Genomic DNA, 16835 nt, shown 5'->3' with positions numbered 1-16835 from the left:
TGAGGCCTCCATTACTACTGTGAGCACAGACATCTATTGACTTATTATCCACTAAGGTTTATTAAGACAAGACTTTTAATATCATTACATTAACTTATTTTCAAGGAAGAAGAAAGAATAATTGGAGATTTTAAAGTGTTTTGCAATGCAGAAGTCATGGAAGATTCATAAACAGCTATTTAACTGAAGTCTAAGGGAGAAAAATAAATTCTACAAGAACTGTGCCTCTTTGAAGGATATTTTTGCCTCTTATGGAGCCAAAATGGCACCTAATAAATCCCTGTTTCTCCAGACAAAATGGTTCTTGTAGAATCAGCCCCATTGAGGTTTCCTCACCTAAGCAGGAATACACATTATTCGAAAATGATCCTTGTTAGTGTTCAGCCTTGGAGCCCAAATTGGCCCTTAGCGAGGCAGCAGCATGCTCTAATTGTGTGTGATGTCCCGCGGCACAAGATGATGTTACTGTAAACCGTCTAAAACACTTCACCTCCCAGTCAAGTAATACCAAAACACACAGGGTTAAACAGGCAAAGAAAACTTTCTCCACACAGTATCAAGAGCACTTAGATTAAGCATTTTTAGTTTCACCAAAAATGAACTTCTCTCACTTCAACTCATTATTTCAATCTGCAGCTTTTTACCCCCCTCCTCATCTCGGAGAGATTGCAGCTGTGTAGCCCGGAGTCAGTCAGGAAACTACACTAACCATCAACTTTAAAAGCACTAAGAGTCTCTGAAGTGGACATGGGACAAGTGATGCCTTCTGCTTCAGAGTAAACTTCTGGTGAGTCACACAACCCTGCTACTGGGCACAGTAGTTTTACATCTTGTGAGCATGACATTTAGATGTGTCTGACCTCTTTGTATACATTCAGATTTGTAATTCTGATTGTTTTGTGGTGTTGTATTTTGGAATAGGGTAAATCTAAACGGTCTTCTACCAAGTACTAACAGGTCCTAGCTGACCGCTTGCGAAACCGTGCCCCAAGCAGAGACTGTCCAATGGGACTGCAGTAAGAGTGTTACTCAGCATTTTAAGAGTTTGAATACTGGTCTCTCTCTGTTAAGTGTTTCCTAAATCAAAAACAACCCTGCGAGTGAGCCCCCGAAGCAGTCATTTGTTAAAAAAGGGATCTGTCAGGTTTATTTCCGGATGCTATCAACTTTTCGGGAAACATTAGTTCCACTGTTCTGCTCTTTATTGGATTTGAAAACATTTATACAGACAGCTTTATGTTTGCATGTATGTCGGTACGTCCACACATCTTTAAACCAAATGCAACAAATACATTTTTTGAAAATACAAACTGACTGCTGTGAATACAAACAAAGTCGTTAAATAAGCAGCTTAACAGTCTGTAGCAGATTTCTACAGTTAGTTTTTAAGCTGGCAACAATTACAGTCTAAATAAATTAGGTTGGCTTTGGTACGTCTGAGTGACATCAGGGGACATAGTTTAAGAAATGTAAATGACTTCCAATGGTTATTGTGACACTTTGATCATTTGCAAACTGCATGCAAAGGTGTAGCAACATTAGCAAAGGGGAGCAGGGGAGCCAATAAAAAACTTGATAGCTACAGTGTTCTCTTATATCCTCAATCACGACTTTGCAGAGTCAGTGATGATATTCTTCCAATTTTAAATAACAGCCCTAAAGGCAAAGTTATGCTTTTTATCACAATGGAGTCAGATTAGTTACAGCACAAATCATACTTCTTTTGTTTATCCACAGATGTACTGTGAGCTGCAGAAACAAGGGAGAGGAGAGAAAAAAGTGATACCACTACAGAGCCTCGATGAGAACAGTACAGTGCAGCTGACTTCTGCATGCTCTGTAACACAAGTGCAACCTCAACTTGTAAAATGCAATTAAACAAAACACCAAAAGCCGATGCTGAAAGAATAATCATAAAGTTGAATCAACACCTCAGACTCAGTGACAGCAAATATGAAACAATATAGGATTCACAGATTTAGTATTTATTGTTTTTACTGTTGCGGTTATTGCATTACATTGTACTGCTGTTGCTGTTTTCAATACTTAGTCTCAAATTAAATTAAAGGGAGCAAAAACGATGCTTGGAGATATACGAGTGCAGATAGAGTGTTGAAATTAGGTCTGGTCCTCAGTGGGAACAAGAGAACGAGAGCTTGAGGGAATTTAAGTAAATAAATCAAGGCTTTACTGAAGTTCAGATATTTATATAGTTTTATATTTTGACCTGTTTTGGTAGAAAGTTCAGTCAGTCAATTATCCAGTAAAAGCAGAACCAAGCTTAATTTAGTAAACATATTTATCCTCCATCTGTTCACTGTTTAGCATTCATCATCTGCACTGGTGTGAGCAGTTGTCATTTAACGTTTGTCAATGTGTCAATCAGAGACCAATCACCAAACTGTCAGAGTTCATTGTTTTAACTTGGTATTCCCCGAGGCCTCGGTCTGCAGTGTGAAATCGACTGTGTTGACCACTGCACATATCAGGCTGTAAATTATCACACCGGTGGAAATCTGTGATAAAATAAGATTTAAGATATCAAGCGTGTTGCGATTTTGATCAAACCTGGTTCAGCTTTAATCAAATGATTTCCTTATCAACAAGTACAATTTTAAAGAGAATATTTATCAGTGTATCTGCACTTTCATCTCGTCTGTCTTTATCTTTTCATTTTTAAGTTCTACCCCTGGGATCATTTCAATCTAATCTCTGCTTGGCCTTTGACTTTGAAGTTTTGAATCCCGCTTTGGTGCAGGCTCTGAGGAGCTATAAAGACACATTTGAACAGCTTCTGTCACACAGTCTAGCATTATAAAGTCAATATTACATTAAACTTCCAGGGTACTTCCACATCCGGGGTAGAATATAGAAGAGCAGGAATTTTACTTCAAAATATCTTCCTCTGAACGAAGCCGTTTGTAATTAATCTCTTGTGTAGACTTTGTGTATCGGGACAACCAAACGAGAGAGCTCTTATACGTTTTTTTTTATAGATCCTTAGCTGACCTCTAACCTGAGCTAAACACCAAATTAAGTGCACTAGAAGTTACTTAACACAACTTTCAATTGAGTAAATATTTTCCTGAAATTCCTACTCATTTGCCAGATTGTTGTAGAGACAACTGAAAGAAGAGATTATTACTCTTAAAGATGGTTTGGGATTAAATAGTCTGTTAAAAAGTATTTTGGGCAAACTATTTCTCACTTGGCTAAGCACCTCATTAAACAATGTTGTAAGAGGACATTCCTGTGTTCAGGCAATAGCTCAGAGAGCTGGAAAACATGCAACATTTAGAGAGAACATGTTACAAGCTTGCCAACACAGATACTTTCTCTTGAAAATATGGCAATAACTTCTTGATAATTTGACTACTTTCAATAAAATGCATTATTATTCCTCCTATCTTTACAGTTGAAAAAAGGGAGACTGATCCCTGAATATTGCTTTTTACCAAATAATTGTATGTAGACAGATTGATAATTGACAATACATTGTAATAATTATCTCAGTTGCCCTTTGATCTTATTAATCCAACATGCATTTTTTTTTTTTAATGTTGTTTTCTATATTTCTATGAATCCCTTTCTTCCCAGTGCTCCCATGGGTGCAGCCAACCCTCCCACGAGAGTCACTGCGGTTTTGCATATGGTTCATTTCCTGCTTGAAGCATACATCGGGAGGGCACGGTTACAATATGCTAATGGTTTAAACATGCTAATATTGTGGGCATTTATAAACTCGAGTGTGTGGTATAATTTACAAAACCAACAGAAAGGTTACTGCCTCTCTCCTGCATCCGATGAGACACCAGAGGTGGTGGTCTCATTGGATGCAGAGAAAGCGTTCGATAGGCTGGAGTGGGGCTTTCTATTTGAGGTCCTTAAGAGGTTCAGCCTCGGATCAACATTTTTGTCTTGGATAGCATTGTTATACTCTTCACCCAAGGCTTCAGTGAGTAGTAACTGGATGAATTCTCAATATTTTACACTAGGCAGAGGAACTCGCCAGGGTTGCCCTTTAAGCCCGTTACTATTCGCCATGGTGATCGAACCCTTATCAATTGCGCTTAAATCTGCCAGCTTTAAACAAGGAATTATCAGATATGGTTCAGAACACATACTCTCGTTATACGCTGACGACTTACTATTGTTAATTTCTAACCCTATATCTACCGTTCCTCAGATAATTGATCTGTTAACTCGATTCGGAACCTTCTCAGGGTACAAGCTAAACTTTTCCAAGAGTGAGTGCTTCCCTGTAAATGACCTGGCCCTCCAGATCCCCGATAGACTCATCCCCTTTAAGATGTCCAGGAGTAATTTTAAGTACTTAGGTGTGAATATATGTGGAAAACTCTCAGACCTTTACAAAAACAACGTCCCACCACTAATTGACAAACTCAAATCTGATTTGGAAAGGTGGAATAATTTTCATTTAACTATCGCTAGGAGGGACACTGTATCAAAAATGAACGTGCTCCCTCCCTTCCTATACCTCTTTCAATGTCTGCCAGTCTTCCTACCCAAATCACTTTTTTGTAAAATAGACACACTAATCTCCTCTTTTTTATGGCAAGGGAAGACTCCTAGAATTAGGAGAGAGCTTTTACAAAGGCACAGATCTATAGGAGGATTGGCGCTTCCAAACATAAGACACTACTATTGGGCAGCCAATATCCACAAAATAATTTTATCGATTAAGGAACCAACATTGAGTTTTTCATATACATGTGTGTGTGTGTGTGTGTGTGTGTGTGTGTGTGTGTGTGTGTGTGCGTGTGTGTGTGTGTGTGTGTGTGTGTGTGTGTGTGTGTGTGTGTGTGTGTGTGTGTGTGTGTGTGTGTGTGTGTGTGTGTGTGTGTGTGTGTGTGTGTGTGTGTGTGTGTGTGTGTGTGTGTGTGTATATACATATGTGAGTATATGGATACATGAATTATTGTTCTTATTCTTTATTTCCTTATCTATTGATTTTTTCTTAATTATCATTTACATTACTTTATTTTTACCTATATATGTATTTATTTACTTTACTAGCTAGGACCGGGAGGGGGGGGAAAGGAAAAATATAGACCGTATAAATGTAACTCATTGTGCCTGACTCAACAAAAAATATACTAAGAAAGGTTACTGCCATTTGTATAATGAACTCTATTACCGCATTACCTACAAAGTATGATTCCCTCCCACAGGCTATTCACATAATCACAGCCAAGAGAGCCACTATGTTTTTCTGTAAAAGATGACATTCACCTGCATCAGTCAATCATTTAGCTTTGCATTTCGTCAGCTAGCAATAACTTTGATACATGTTTCTCATTAAAACCAGATTATAAACAGAAAGCATCTGTATCACTCTGGTGCTTCATAGCTTACATTCCTTCCTCTGGCATACATTTATATCTTAATAAATGTATGGGGGGGGGAGCCATACATCTCATCTGACCTGTTATTTTCCCCAAGACAAATAAGTCTGAGGAAATTAGTTAGAAGCAAGTGGCAGAACATTATGTGTGTGCCGTGTGTGTGTGTGTGCGCGTGGGCGTGTGTTATATATGAATCTAAATGCAGATACAAGGAATCCCACAGCAAGATGAATATTGTTTGCATACATACAACGCAGTGTAATGATTTATTTTAGGATGTACAGTTTTTGAGCCTTGTAAAAAGCTACATTAGACTTGGTCAAGTCATGGGAAAAATGTTGTGCTTATCGTTAATGTTAAGGTAAGACTAAACAGGGAGTTACAGGAAATAAATATTTGGCTGAACCTAATTTTCTTTCACAAACATTCATCCATAACTAATTTGCATTGGCTTATTCATTTTGATATCACTCAAACTGCTTAGAGTACTGCTTATTTTTAATACAAATAATGTAACATGTAACATACCGCACTGAGTGTATCTGCAAATCTTTGTCACAGAAATGTCGACACCTGTGAAAAAGCTCATCAGCATATCTTCCCACATGAACTTGAAAAGCAAATTTGTATTATATGATTACCAGGTGCCTGATCGGTATTGCACATCTAACATTCAAAACAGATATGAGAAGGAGATTGCTGACTTCTCAGCTACTTCCATTATCAGCTCTAGAAATAACAACATTTGTAATTCTTATCTATCAATTGCCAGATTGTGCTAGTGAGTTGTTAGATTTAGCAGCTTAACTTTGCCCCAGGCAATGCTTTTTGCGAAGCCCTTAGATAGTGGGAACACATTGTGGATATGTGTAGACGACACAAAGGTTTGGTCAAAAAACCTGCATAGATAGTTACAAATTGGCTAGATCATGACTGAGATACATTTTGGGTAAGGGTGTTGGGAGGTGTGAAGATTTGATGTTAAAATAACATCAATATTACAGTAAGACTAAGCTAAGTCAGTCAAATGTCCTCACAAGTATAGTACACATCTCTGAGTGTATGCTGCTAAGAGGAAGGAGCAAACTGAAGGCAGAACAAGAGATAGAGGTTTGGGAGAACAAAACAAAATGCAAAGCACAATGAGGAGAAAGGTGGTCAGGCTATAAAAAAAGAATCTGGAGGATGGATGGAGGGAGAATAAATGAGAGATGAAGTGTGGAAAATAGGGAAAGGCTGCTGATGTGCTTCTTAAGCAGGTCATTGGACGCGGTGTGCCGTGGGAGGGCTTGTTTAAGCATGGCTAACAGATTTCCTCAGTCCCTGCCTGCGGGAGCTTTTCCTTAAAGCTCCGGTCCAGAGAGGCACTGTCACATCAGGATGCATGATAAGGAAATGGAACACATGGCCATTAAATAACTTCTAAAATGTCGTCCATCACAGGAGGCGAGGAAAACTTCATTACCCATGGGTGCCATTTGGCTATTCAAATGGGACAGAGCTTGATAAAACTGTATTTCATTAAATCAAAATAAACCTGTACTTTTCCTCAATTGCTATATTTCCTGACATAATAGCTGTTGGAACAGTTAATAGCAGCACAAGTGAATGTTGTTATAAAGACTCAGTCCTTCAATTTGAAAGCTGCGGTCTGTAACGACAAACATATCATCATCATTGCCCTCTGCTGCAGCTAAATGAGGTGTTGCATCAGCGTTGAGTCTCAGCAGTGATCAAGGTGCCCCGCTGAAGCTGCAGAATCAATACTTGTGTCCATCATGTCTGCCTGGGGCTCCTGAGCCTTCTGCGTGTCTCTGATGTGGGCTGTGAAGCCTAGTTTACAGCATACTGGTGAATACTGACTCTTGATCCTGTTCATCCGCTTATTCAGCACTGAAGGGCACCTCTGTAATCCACCGCCACCAGTCTTGGCAGAGTTCGTGGTCGACACCAAAGCCCTGTTTTTCACACAAACCAGCACTGCCTCCAACTTCACTGACAGGCCTACAGGCTGTACTTCACACTCTCACACACGAACACAAGCTCTGTAGTTTGTCAAATTCTCCCTCTCACTCTCAACAGATACACAAAACTCAAAGAGCGACGCACAGGCCCATGGGTGCTAATGGCTTCAGGGCATCATATTTCCCAATTTAAGAGAAGCTGCGTTGATAGTGCCATGTGTCTCACGCTGACTTCAATCCGCTCTCCGCGCAAGATCGCTTCCCTAATGACAGTAATTGCATTGAGGAAGCCCCCGGTCGTGTTCAATTACCCATTCCCATCCAAGCACACGGGTCTAATCTCGCAGTGTAATGTACGATACAGATGGCTCTAGAAGGCAGACATATCCATCATCGCCTCATCTTTGCTGCAACGTGGGAAATCCAGCAGGAGAACCATGTAAGATTTAAATGGGCTGAGATGTGCCACTGAGATTTCATTATATTGTAATATTTGAAAACTGGTGTTTTCTAAAGTAGAATTGTGTCTCCTTGAGAAATAAAGGACAATTCTCTTCCTGGCTCTTTCCAAATGATTAAACACAGTAAAAAGAAGACTCACCCGAGAGGTTTCTCCAGGCGGCTGGCAGGTGAGCCCACGATCTCTCCCAATGTACAGTGGACCTGTCCCAGAAAGTCCTGCCATGGGGGGAACACACAGTGGGATAGAGAGAGATGGAGGATGGGGGCGTTCAGGTGGTTAGGGGGTAACAAGGACAGTCGGTGAGGAGTAAAGCATCGTCATAAGCATTGTACGGTTATAATTAAGGACATCTGAGGCAGACACGTACGTTAAAGTCGGTGGGCTTCCAGGGTGAAGAAGAAGGAGGAGGAAGAGAAAGAGACCAGGCAGCAGCAGTGACACAACAGAGCATATCATGGAACAGAAGACACACCACTCAAATACCAGACAGTCATCAACCAAGTGCAAGAAAGAAGAGCAAAAGTGGATATGTGAAAGAGCAGATATGCAGCACAGAAGAGTAGACGATGAAGAGTCAGAAAGTCTCAGAGGAAGCAGGAAAGAGAATGTGAAACAGCACAATAGATGGAAAGCAACAAAGGGTTTCATTCAAAGAACAGTGTGTTTCCAAGCCATGCAGCACAAAATAACAACAATAAAAGCATTACAGTGACATTTGGTGGTATGCAAACCAAGTGCTGCAAATATATTGCTTATGTATAAAATGAGACATAGTTTATTAATCAAAGCTTTCAACGTTAATGGTGGCACTAACATACATGTATCACTATAGCTGGGTATTGTTCCTTAATGTGCTGTCTTAGAATATGAAAATCTAGATTGCAAAGTACACTACAGAGCGCACAGGGAAATGTGTTTTGAAAGGCTTTGATAATTATGTGCAATGCTTCATTTGAGGGTATGCCAGATGCAAATACAACTCCAATTATAATAGCTCTGAAGAAATAAAATATATTCTCAAACTAAGGCAAGTGGAGAGTGTAAAATAAACAATATTTTGGCAGATGAAGCATAATCCTCTCATTATTCCCAAATATATTTGAGCATTTTAGATGCCGTAAACTGGTTTGCATAAAACCTAAAAACAGCTCAAACTAGTTTCAGGATGAAATATAAACTAGTTCTGAAGAAGAAATAAAGTGTTTTCACTTACATGCTTTGCCAGATCTGGACTTTTAGAATCAATATCATACCTGAAATCACAAAGTCACCACAAATCACATGGGCGCAGATGGGCGAAACATCATGAGACCTCACATTTTACTACCAAGTCTAATAATAAAAAAAACACTGGCTGCAGCGTGGACATGTTCCTCCTGTCGATCACACACTGGGTCATTAAGGGAGCAAATAATATGACAGTTGATTAGGAAAGTGGTTCTATAGTTTATTCATGTAATTTCTGTACTATGCCTGGGAGATCATACTTAAACTACCTACAGATGCACAGAAAGTTTCTAGCATTTGCCAGACTTAATGTAAAAGTAACTAAGCCTCATTCAGCCCAGGCTCCCACCTCTGTGATCAAAATAAATATGTAAATGAGCAACACTAATTGTGAGGGGGTTCCAGAGTTGAATCATGATAGCATGCCAAATTCATTCATTAAGTGTCTAAAATCCTTTGAGACCTGCAGCCCGGCCCTGGATACGTCGCTGAAGTCCACTGGGGGACTTCATGCTTGAAGGATGGAAGAAAAAAAAGATATTTTTTTGGAAGCACATCTGTTCTCCTTGAGTAGGGAGGAGAAAGACAAAATGATCCTGACTCTGTTCTGGGGGGGTCTCAAAAGGAAACCGCACCTTCTTGACCTTCTCTCCAGGCTGGTATTTTTCAAGAGGGGGAAGGCAGCAGTATGTGAAAGAGGGGGGGGACAGATGTCTCGGCGAGTTTCATGGGACTTAGTTTTAGAGATTTGCTTTGCTTAGCAGGAGAAATATTAAGGATACAACTTTATTTGAAATATGTATCACCCTTATACCAATCTCCTTGGTAGAAGAAAATGACTTCTGAGACTCTGCACCAATGAATAATTCCTCAGGAGAGAGCAGCGCTGGCAGTGACAACGGAGAGAAGAGAGAAAATAAGAGACCAGAAAGGGGGAGGGGGGTTAAGAGATAGATGGGGAAGACAGAGTGACTGAGGGAGAAGATGTGAAGCTTATGGTTAAAAAAAGAAATGAACGAAATGGGGGACTGGTTTGGAAGAGGACTGCACATTTGAAACTCGGTGTGTGTCTCCAGAGGAATGGATCAAACTGAATAACTCACACGTCAAATCGCAGGTTTTGCTTCTCCTCAAAGAAGTAGTCCAGGATGTACTTCCTGATAAAGTCCGGGTTCAGTGTGTTGTCGATGACTTCTGTTCTCCCGAACTAGACCAGAACCAGGAAAGAAGGAGAAAAGAGACGAATAAGTGATCTCAAAGCTTTCAGATGGCACATCATGCAGTCACGCAGAAACTACATCCAGAGTTCTATTAATGTACCCCCCCCCCCCATCTTCCCCCTGCAACAGTGTGAATTCACAGCTTCAGATAAGCTCAGATTTGATTAACATAAATCAGTGATCGCACAGTTCAGCTCTTCTTCTCCACCTCTTCTCATTGTGCTGGGGATGAGCAAGCCTGAGGAAAACACTTTATGGACTCCAATTACACTAATTTATTAATATCACATTCAACGCCACTTTCGAGCTCATAGTGACTTAAAAAACAAGGGGTGGGGATGATGAGCTGTTACAAATGATGGGAAGGTGGCAAGCCATCTCCAGTTCCCTGGCATTATGAAGAAAATGGGAATCCGTCAGTACTAAAGAAAGACGACACTGATACAGAGCAAGACCTTCTGATGCGGGTATGTGCTGATAAACAAATCAACAGGCAAACAAAAGTGTTGTGCAAAACCCCCATCACACACATTATTGAATCCAAAATGAATAATTCAAAGTCAGAGGATGTATGCAGAGCTGCATAAATGAAAGGAATTGGAACCATAGACTGACACAGGGAATTAATAATAGCAGTGTTAAGGTTTAATGAGGAGATGTAGCAGCAGGATTACAGGCTCACAACTTTGTGATTACATGCAGTGGGGGTAAAACTCAAAGTGGGATTTAATGTGGGGAGCGACAGAGTAACGTTGCAGAAGAAGAATACTTTTAACAGATGGACGCCTATGCTAATGCTAGAGAGTCTATAGCTGGATGTGTGTAACATATGACAGTATGAGGGAGTGGATTTACTGAAGTGTAACCTGCCATCAAACATAAAACTGTGTCTAAGCCTATAAAAGTTGAACTTCTATATAGCAGCACTCTCTTCCTATGTATACCTGTCAGAAAGTGGGAGCGTACATAGAGGGAGTTATCTGCACCAGGCGAACAGCGGCATCATTTTATGATAGGAGCTGAATGTGGCAACAGGGGGCCGATAGCATATTCAATTTGGTACTAGCCAAACTCAACAGAAGCATAAAATCAGCACCAGAGCAGAGAACAGCCACCCGAGGAAATAAAACATTTCTCAGACCACATATTATTCCTTCCTTGGCAAGTACAAAGTGGGCCTGTAAAGCCAGAGTTGCAAAGCACTACGATTAACTATCAACCCCCCCAAAAAAAGGATATCTGGGCATTGGCAGTCAGTGTGCAATACTTCCCTCCAATAACCCTGCCTTAGATAATGGTGAGCTCCAATGTCACTAAATTATCTTGGTAAAAAGATTAATGTCTCTATTAATTCCTCAGCGTGGAAAGGCCAGGCTTGCTTACATTTATGGAGGTTACATTGTGTCAGCTGTTAAGTAAAAGCTGTGGAAAGAGGAAAACATGTCATGCACTCTGAGTAATTAAAGACGAGGGAGTTGAATATTAATACTTGTCATGTGGTAACAGATTGATGGGCTGCAGCTACAGTTTTATATATTCGGCTAAGGATGCTGACAAGGGGAGGAATTGATGGACCTGGATTTAAAATATCCAGATGTTCTACTCTTGATGGATGAACTTGAAAGACACCAAGCCGATGGGGGTTTGTCCCACACAAGAGTCATTGGATTACAGACGGGAGGTGGCACAGTGAAAGGTGCTCCGACCAACCACATCCACTCTGAGGAGAACAAACAGGCGCATATCATGACAGGGGCAAAAGAAGGGCTTAGCAGCACCTTTATCAATACTGCACAGCTTGACTCTGCAGCTCACACAGGCAGCTGTCCGGCTCTGACTCTGTATCTCTGTCAGGGAGAGACGTCCAGGCTGCACGCAGTGTGGAAGCTCGAGGCGGGGCAGTGTAGCCAGAGGTGACAAGTGTAGGAGGCTTGACTACATTTGCATGATAATTAGTCAAACTAATTTATGGCCTCATTAAAAGCATATCGCTGTGTTGCTGCTACAAGCGCCAATGTTTGCTTTACTGGTGGCCACTCTTAAAAGCCTGAGAGCAAAAAAGATAGTTCAGGTAACAATTGGTAATTCATTTAATCATTCATGTTAGTCGCCATTTTGTCTACAGTTAGGTTAGTAGAAATTACATTTAAAGACACAGGACGTGATAGATGCACAAGTAACCCCCACGTGACTCCAAATGCATCTGTACTAAAGTGGACAACAATTTTCCAGAGGACTTTTAAAGTGTGAAAGTTACATTGTGAACCCAATCAAGATTGTAGTCCAGTGTGTGTGTGTGGTACTTCAACCTTTGTGAGAACCAGTTGTTTGAGAAATATCGATCTTCTTATCTAACCCTTCAGAGAGAAAGTGTATTTCACACAATGTCAAACTATTCCTTTTAGACCAGGATACTGAACTTACTTTACTCGGGGGGAACTTTTTGATAATGACAGAAGGCCAGTTAATAACAAACATTAAGATAAACATGGATTAGGGGCTTAGCGAGGAGTTGCGTTTGGAGAAACTCCCATGGCACTTTTGTTTTTATAAACAAGCTATATTCTTCTATTATGATGCATTTTGCGGTTTAAAATCTGACACACAGGTTCGTAAATGTTGTATCGCTGTGTGTGTGTGTGTGTGTGTGTGGTGTGTGTGTGTGTGTGTGTGTGTGTGTGTGTGTGTGTGTGTGTGTGTGTGTGTGTGTGTGTGTGTGTGTGTGTGTGTGTGTGTGTGTGTGTGTGTGTGTGTGTGTGTGTGTGTGTGTGTGTGTGTGTGTTGTGTGTGTGTGTGTGTGTGTGTTGTGTGTGTTGTGTGTGTGTGTGTGTGTGTGTGTGTGTGTGTGTGTTGTTGCTTTGCTATGTAAAGGTAAGACGGGGCATCTCTTCTCATCCATGTTGGAATCCATGTTGTGAACCTGCCTTGTGCCACTGAAATCTGTTTTAGACCTTAGTCTATTTATAAAAGCCAAGAACCACCAAAACACAGATTCCAAGTGAAACCTTTGTATCCTGGAGCCAAGTCTTTCCCACTCCTAAATCTGTTGTGTCACACCAATGTGCACCGGTCTGAAACTAAGGCCTCTGTGTGGAGTCAATACACATGGCACTCCTATTCAGCCAGAGTGAAAGAAATAGCAAATAGTGTCAGCTCTTAAAAGTATCTATCTATTCGTGTTAGGCAGCATGTACTGTACACACAGTATTTATTGTGCTGTATATTACTGAATGCCTGGCTTTTAACTTTTGAAAAATAACATTCATGTTCACAAAAAAGGGTTCGGCTGCCTCAGATCAAAAGAATATCAGTCTGAAAAGAATCTTAAATTAGGAGTTTTTTTCTGTATACCTATCCATCAGGATTACAGGAACAAATAGTCCCAAAGGCATCACTTGTCTTGCCACAATAGCTTTCCTCTCTATACGTTACCTGTCTCTGCGGTCTAATTAAAGTGTTAATCAGCCAATCAGTCACAGTTTACACAGTGCTGACCAGTGCACGGATATTCACAGCGTTAATCAATCGGAAATGATTGGCACTCACACCTTGAGGGGGGTGGGGGGGTGTAAACAGAGAGCAGCCTGTGATAGAGAGGAGACATGCTGATGGAGTTGTGTCGACAGAGGGGCGATCTCTTACCTCTCTCCACTGTTTGCACTCAGCGCCCTGCGTGTACAACACCAACACTGAAGAGAAAGAGAGAGAGTGCACTGTCACGGCACCATCGCAATCAAGCATCCCGCTTCTTCGTACGGTGCTTTGCTGCAATTCATCATTAATTATCCCATCTCACCCTGACAGCATAATGAAGTGCCAAACCTGATGATGCTGCACTGCATCACATTCTGGGTATAATGGGCACATGCAAAGAACAAAGCTCTTTAACAACATTGTAGACGTCTGGAGCTCAATTTAAGCCGTGCAATCAAAAAACAATATGAAATACAATAACAGTTGGAAAATGTCTTTATTCCCATATTATATTACGACTTTAAATTAAGCTGAGCCTCATGCTCACAGCGTGACCCCTCATATATCTTAGGGTTCATCTTCCTGCGAATAAAAAACAGGGCGAATGTAATATTTTCCAGTGGCTTATTTACACAAAGGGCTCGAACCTCCTCCTTATTATGATGCATGTCTCTCCCATTCTTCATCCTGCAGGGAGCATCAAAGAAAATGCCTTTATGGCGGTTCCCCATGTGTTTCACCCAAAGATACCCATTTGTATTCAAAGTCTGGACCTGCATGCATTAAGGTACTTTCTGTAGCTCTCAGTGAGGAAAGGTTGTCACATTAATGTGCAAATTATATGCAGTTATTGAAGGAACACTTTGAAATAGCAAAGTAAACTGAATCAAAGTGAAGCTCAGCAAAAATAAAAGTAAAGCTTTGCCGAGGGAGAGAAGGTGATGAACCATTTTCTGAGCAAGACAAAAGCCATGCTTAAATCAGCACTGTGAAAGCTGAGAACTTACATGGGTCGGATTTGGAGAAAGTGTCTCGGTCCAAGAGATTTCTGGAAGAGAAGAAAACAGACACTTTAAAACTGGGCTCTGGCAAATGTTTTCATTTATGTCTAATTCATTTCTCAGAATTGTAAGAGTAATGGGCTTGCACAAATGTGGAGGTTTCGACTTTTTAGGTACACATACGTAAAAAAGAATAATTTACAACCACACTTCACATGACAGTGAAAGGACTGCAGTGGACCCAAGGCTGAACACTCTTATTTATATATTCTGATTCAGTAAGAGAAAAACTAAATCAAGAAAAATATAAAAATGGATAATCATGACATGTGCCAGATGAAAAACATAATAACCGTCCCTCTCAGAATCAAGCATTCTTAAAAGAAATCTTGGAAATGTGAAATTGTTATTTAGCCTACAGTCCATTTTTTTTTGTTGAGAAATGTTGTTAAGAAACACAAGAACGACAAACAAAGAGTAGCGAAAACATTAAACATCCTCTTTTGTGAATTAATTCATCAATATGTGGCACAAATGAACAGAACAGAAGTGACTATATTCACACTGGCTGCTGTAGCTTAATTGGAACTACTGTGTTTTTTTAAATGGTGAATTAGTTTCTTATTGATTGTATACAATTAGGGCTGCCTCATGCATGACATACAGCAGAGGATGGACCAGTATCAATCAGACCACAGCTCCAAAACCGGGCAGTCAAAGTGATCAATGAAACAACAAATAACTCATTAATTGCAAAAATCTCACGGAACAATCAGTATTATATTTGTGCAATGCATGTGCCGGAGGTGACACTACTTAAGCAGCAAAGGAATTGGAGCTGGAAAAATCATTCTTTTAACTGAATACCAACAAACCAATTGGGAACAATTGTGATATTTAATTAATCAGAGAGGTTTCTTTTAAGCAAAATGACAAACGTCTGTAGTGGCAGCTTCTCAAATATGAGGATTTCTGCTTTTCTGTCTGGTAGGATAGCTAACTGGATTTATTTGCGTTTTGTACAGTTGGTCAAACAAGAAATGAATAATAAATATGTTATTATACTTTCTGCTTCTAAAACGGACAGAAATAATTAAGAAAAGGATTTGCAGTTAAACAATAGTGAAATTATTGTTAGTGTCAGCTCCTAATGCACAAGGGATATGGATTAAAAAAACATCCAACAGATGAGCAACCTTTATCAGCAATAATTCTACAGTATATCTCTTACTGTATGTCCACAGCAACATAGAAAAGTGTGACCTGTTTCCATCACAGATTAATATATCTAGCATTTAGCAACAGCTCATGTGAGGAATGTTTCATCATTTCACAGCAACAGAAAACTCAATATATCGAAGAGCTCCATCAGTATGCTAACATGAGCATGCTTATGTTCAAAGCTAAAGCAGCAACCAAGGGAAGCTACCTGCAAAATAGCATATCATTAGTTCATAGTTTGGGTATCTAATGCCCCGGCCACACGAGGACGAAAACGGTCGTTTGCGTTACTGTTTAGTGTCATATAGACCGTTCGGCCACACGAGGACGACAGAATACGGCACTAAACAACTGCGGAAACGATAACGGGTCCCAAGGTGGATAGAACGGCATACGCAACGCTCTGGGGGGTCCAACGGCTCCTTGTGTACGCCCAATACGATCATTTTCTGATAATGATGAGGCAATAGCCCCGCCTCTCCCCACCTCTGCTGCTCACCCCCGCGTCAAAGTAAACTGCACACTGAATTCAGATTATGTATCTTTCTCTCGATATGGACATAAACGCGAGTGAAGTCTAATCTGACAGGACGGAGACACCTCTCAAACTACCTAAACTAGTTATAAATATGTTTATTTTTACTGTCGGCCTCATTACTGGATCAGCTGCTGCATGAAACAGACACTCTGGCGCTGTCCAAAGAGAGGGAGGAAAAAGAGAGGCTCCGTGTATTTTATTATTATATTATATAGAGTCGTTATTCATTTGTTTTAAAGCTCAATAAATAACAAAGAAGACCTTTGACCGGCACTTTTATAATTTTGTCGGAAGATTTAAACTTTAATACACGTTGACTGGCGAAAAACTCTGCCCGGTTCCCTCGGCCCCCACCGCGGAG

At 40.4% G+C, this 16835-nt stretch overlaps 1 protein-coding gene across 3 annotated transcripts in view; it reads right to left on the bottom strand.

Moving 5' to 3' along the window:
• The window catches only part of cpne5a (copine Va), a 76682-nt gene that overhangs the window by 48996 nt on the left and 10851 nt on the right, over positions 1–16835 (bottom strand). Inside the window, exons 2-7 of one of the 3 annotated variants that reach the window (XM_034209271.1) lie at positions 14722–14762; positions 13883–13929; positions 10124–10227; positions 9007–9046; positions 8161–8175; positions 7932–8008 (exon numbers count right to left, since the gene is read on the bottom strand). In XM_034209271.1, coding sequence (XP_034065162.1) covers positions 7932–8008; positions 8161–8175; positions 9007–9046; positions 10124–10227; positions 13883–13929; positions 14722–14762 — 324 coding nt within the window. The remainder of the gene's footprint in view (positions 1–7931; positions 8009–8160; positions 8176–9006; positions 9047–10123; positions 10228–13882; positions 13930–14721; positions 14763–16835) is intronic. The other 2 variants (XM_034209272.1, XM_034209274.1) reach the window with 2 other exon arrangements.

The sequence above is a fragment of the Gymnodraco acuticeps genome, unplaced genomic scaffold, assembly GCF_902827175.1.
Source record: "Gymnodraco acuticeps unplaced genomic scaffold, fGymAcu1.1, whole genome shotgun sequence".
NCBI classification, from domain to species: Eukaryota; Metazoa; Chordata; class Actinopteri; order Perciformes; family Bathydraconidae; genus Gymnodraco; species Gymnodraco acuticeps.
Note: the sequence above shows the minus strand (reverse complement) of the source record. Positions and strands in the feature narration are given on the sequence as shown.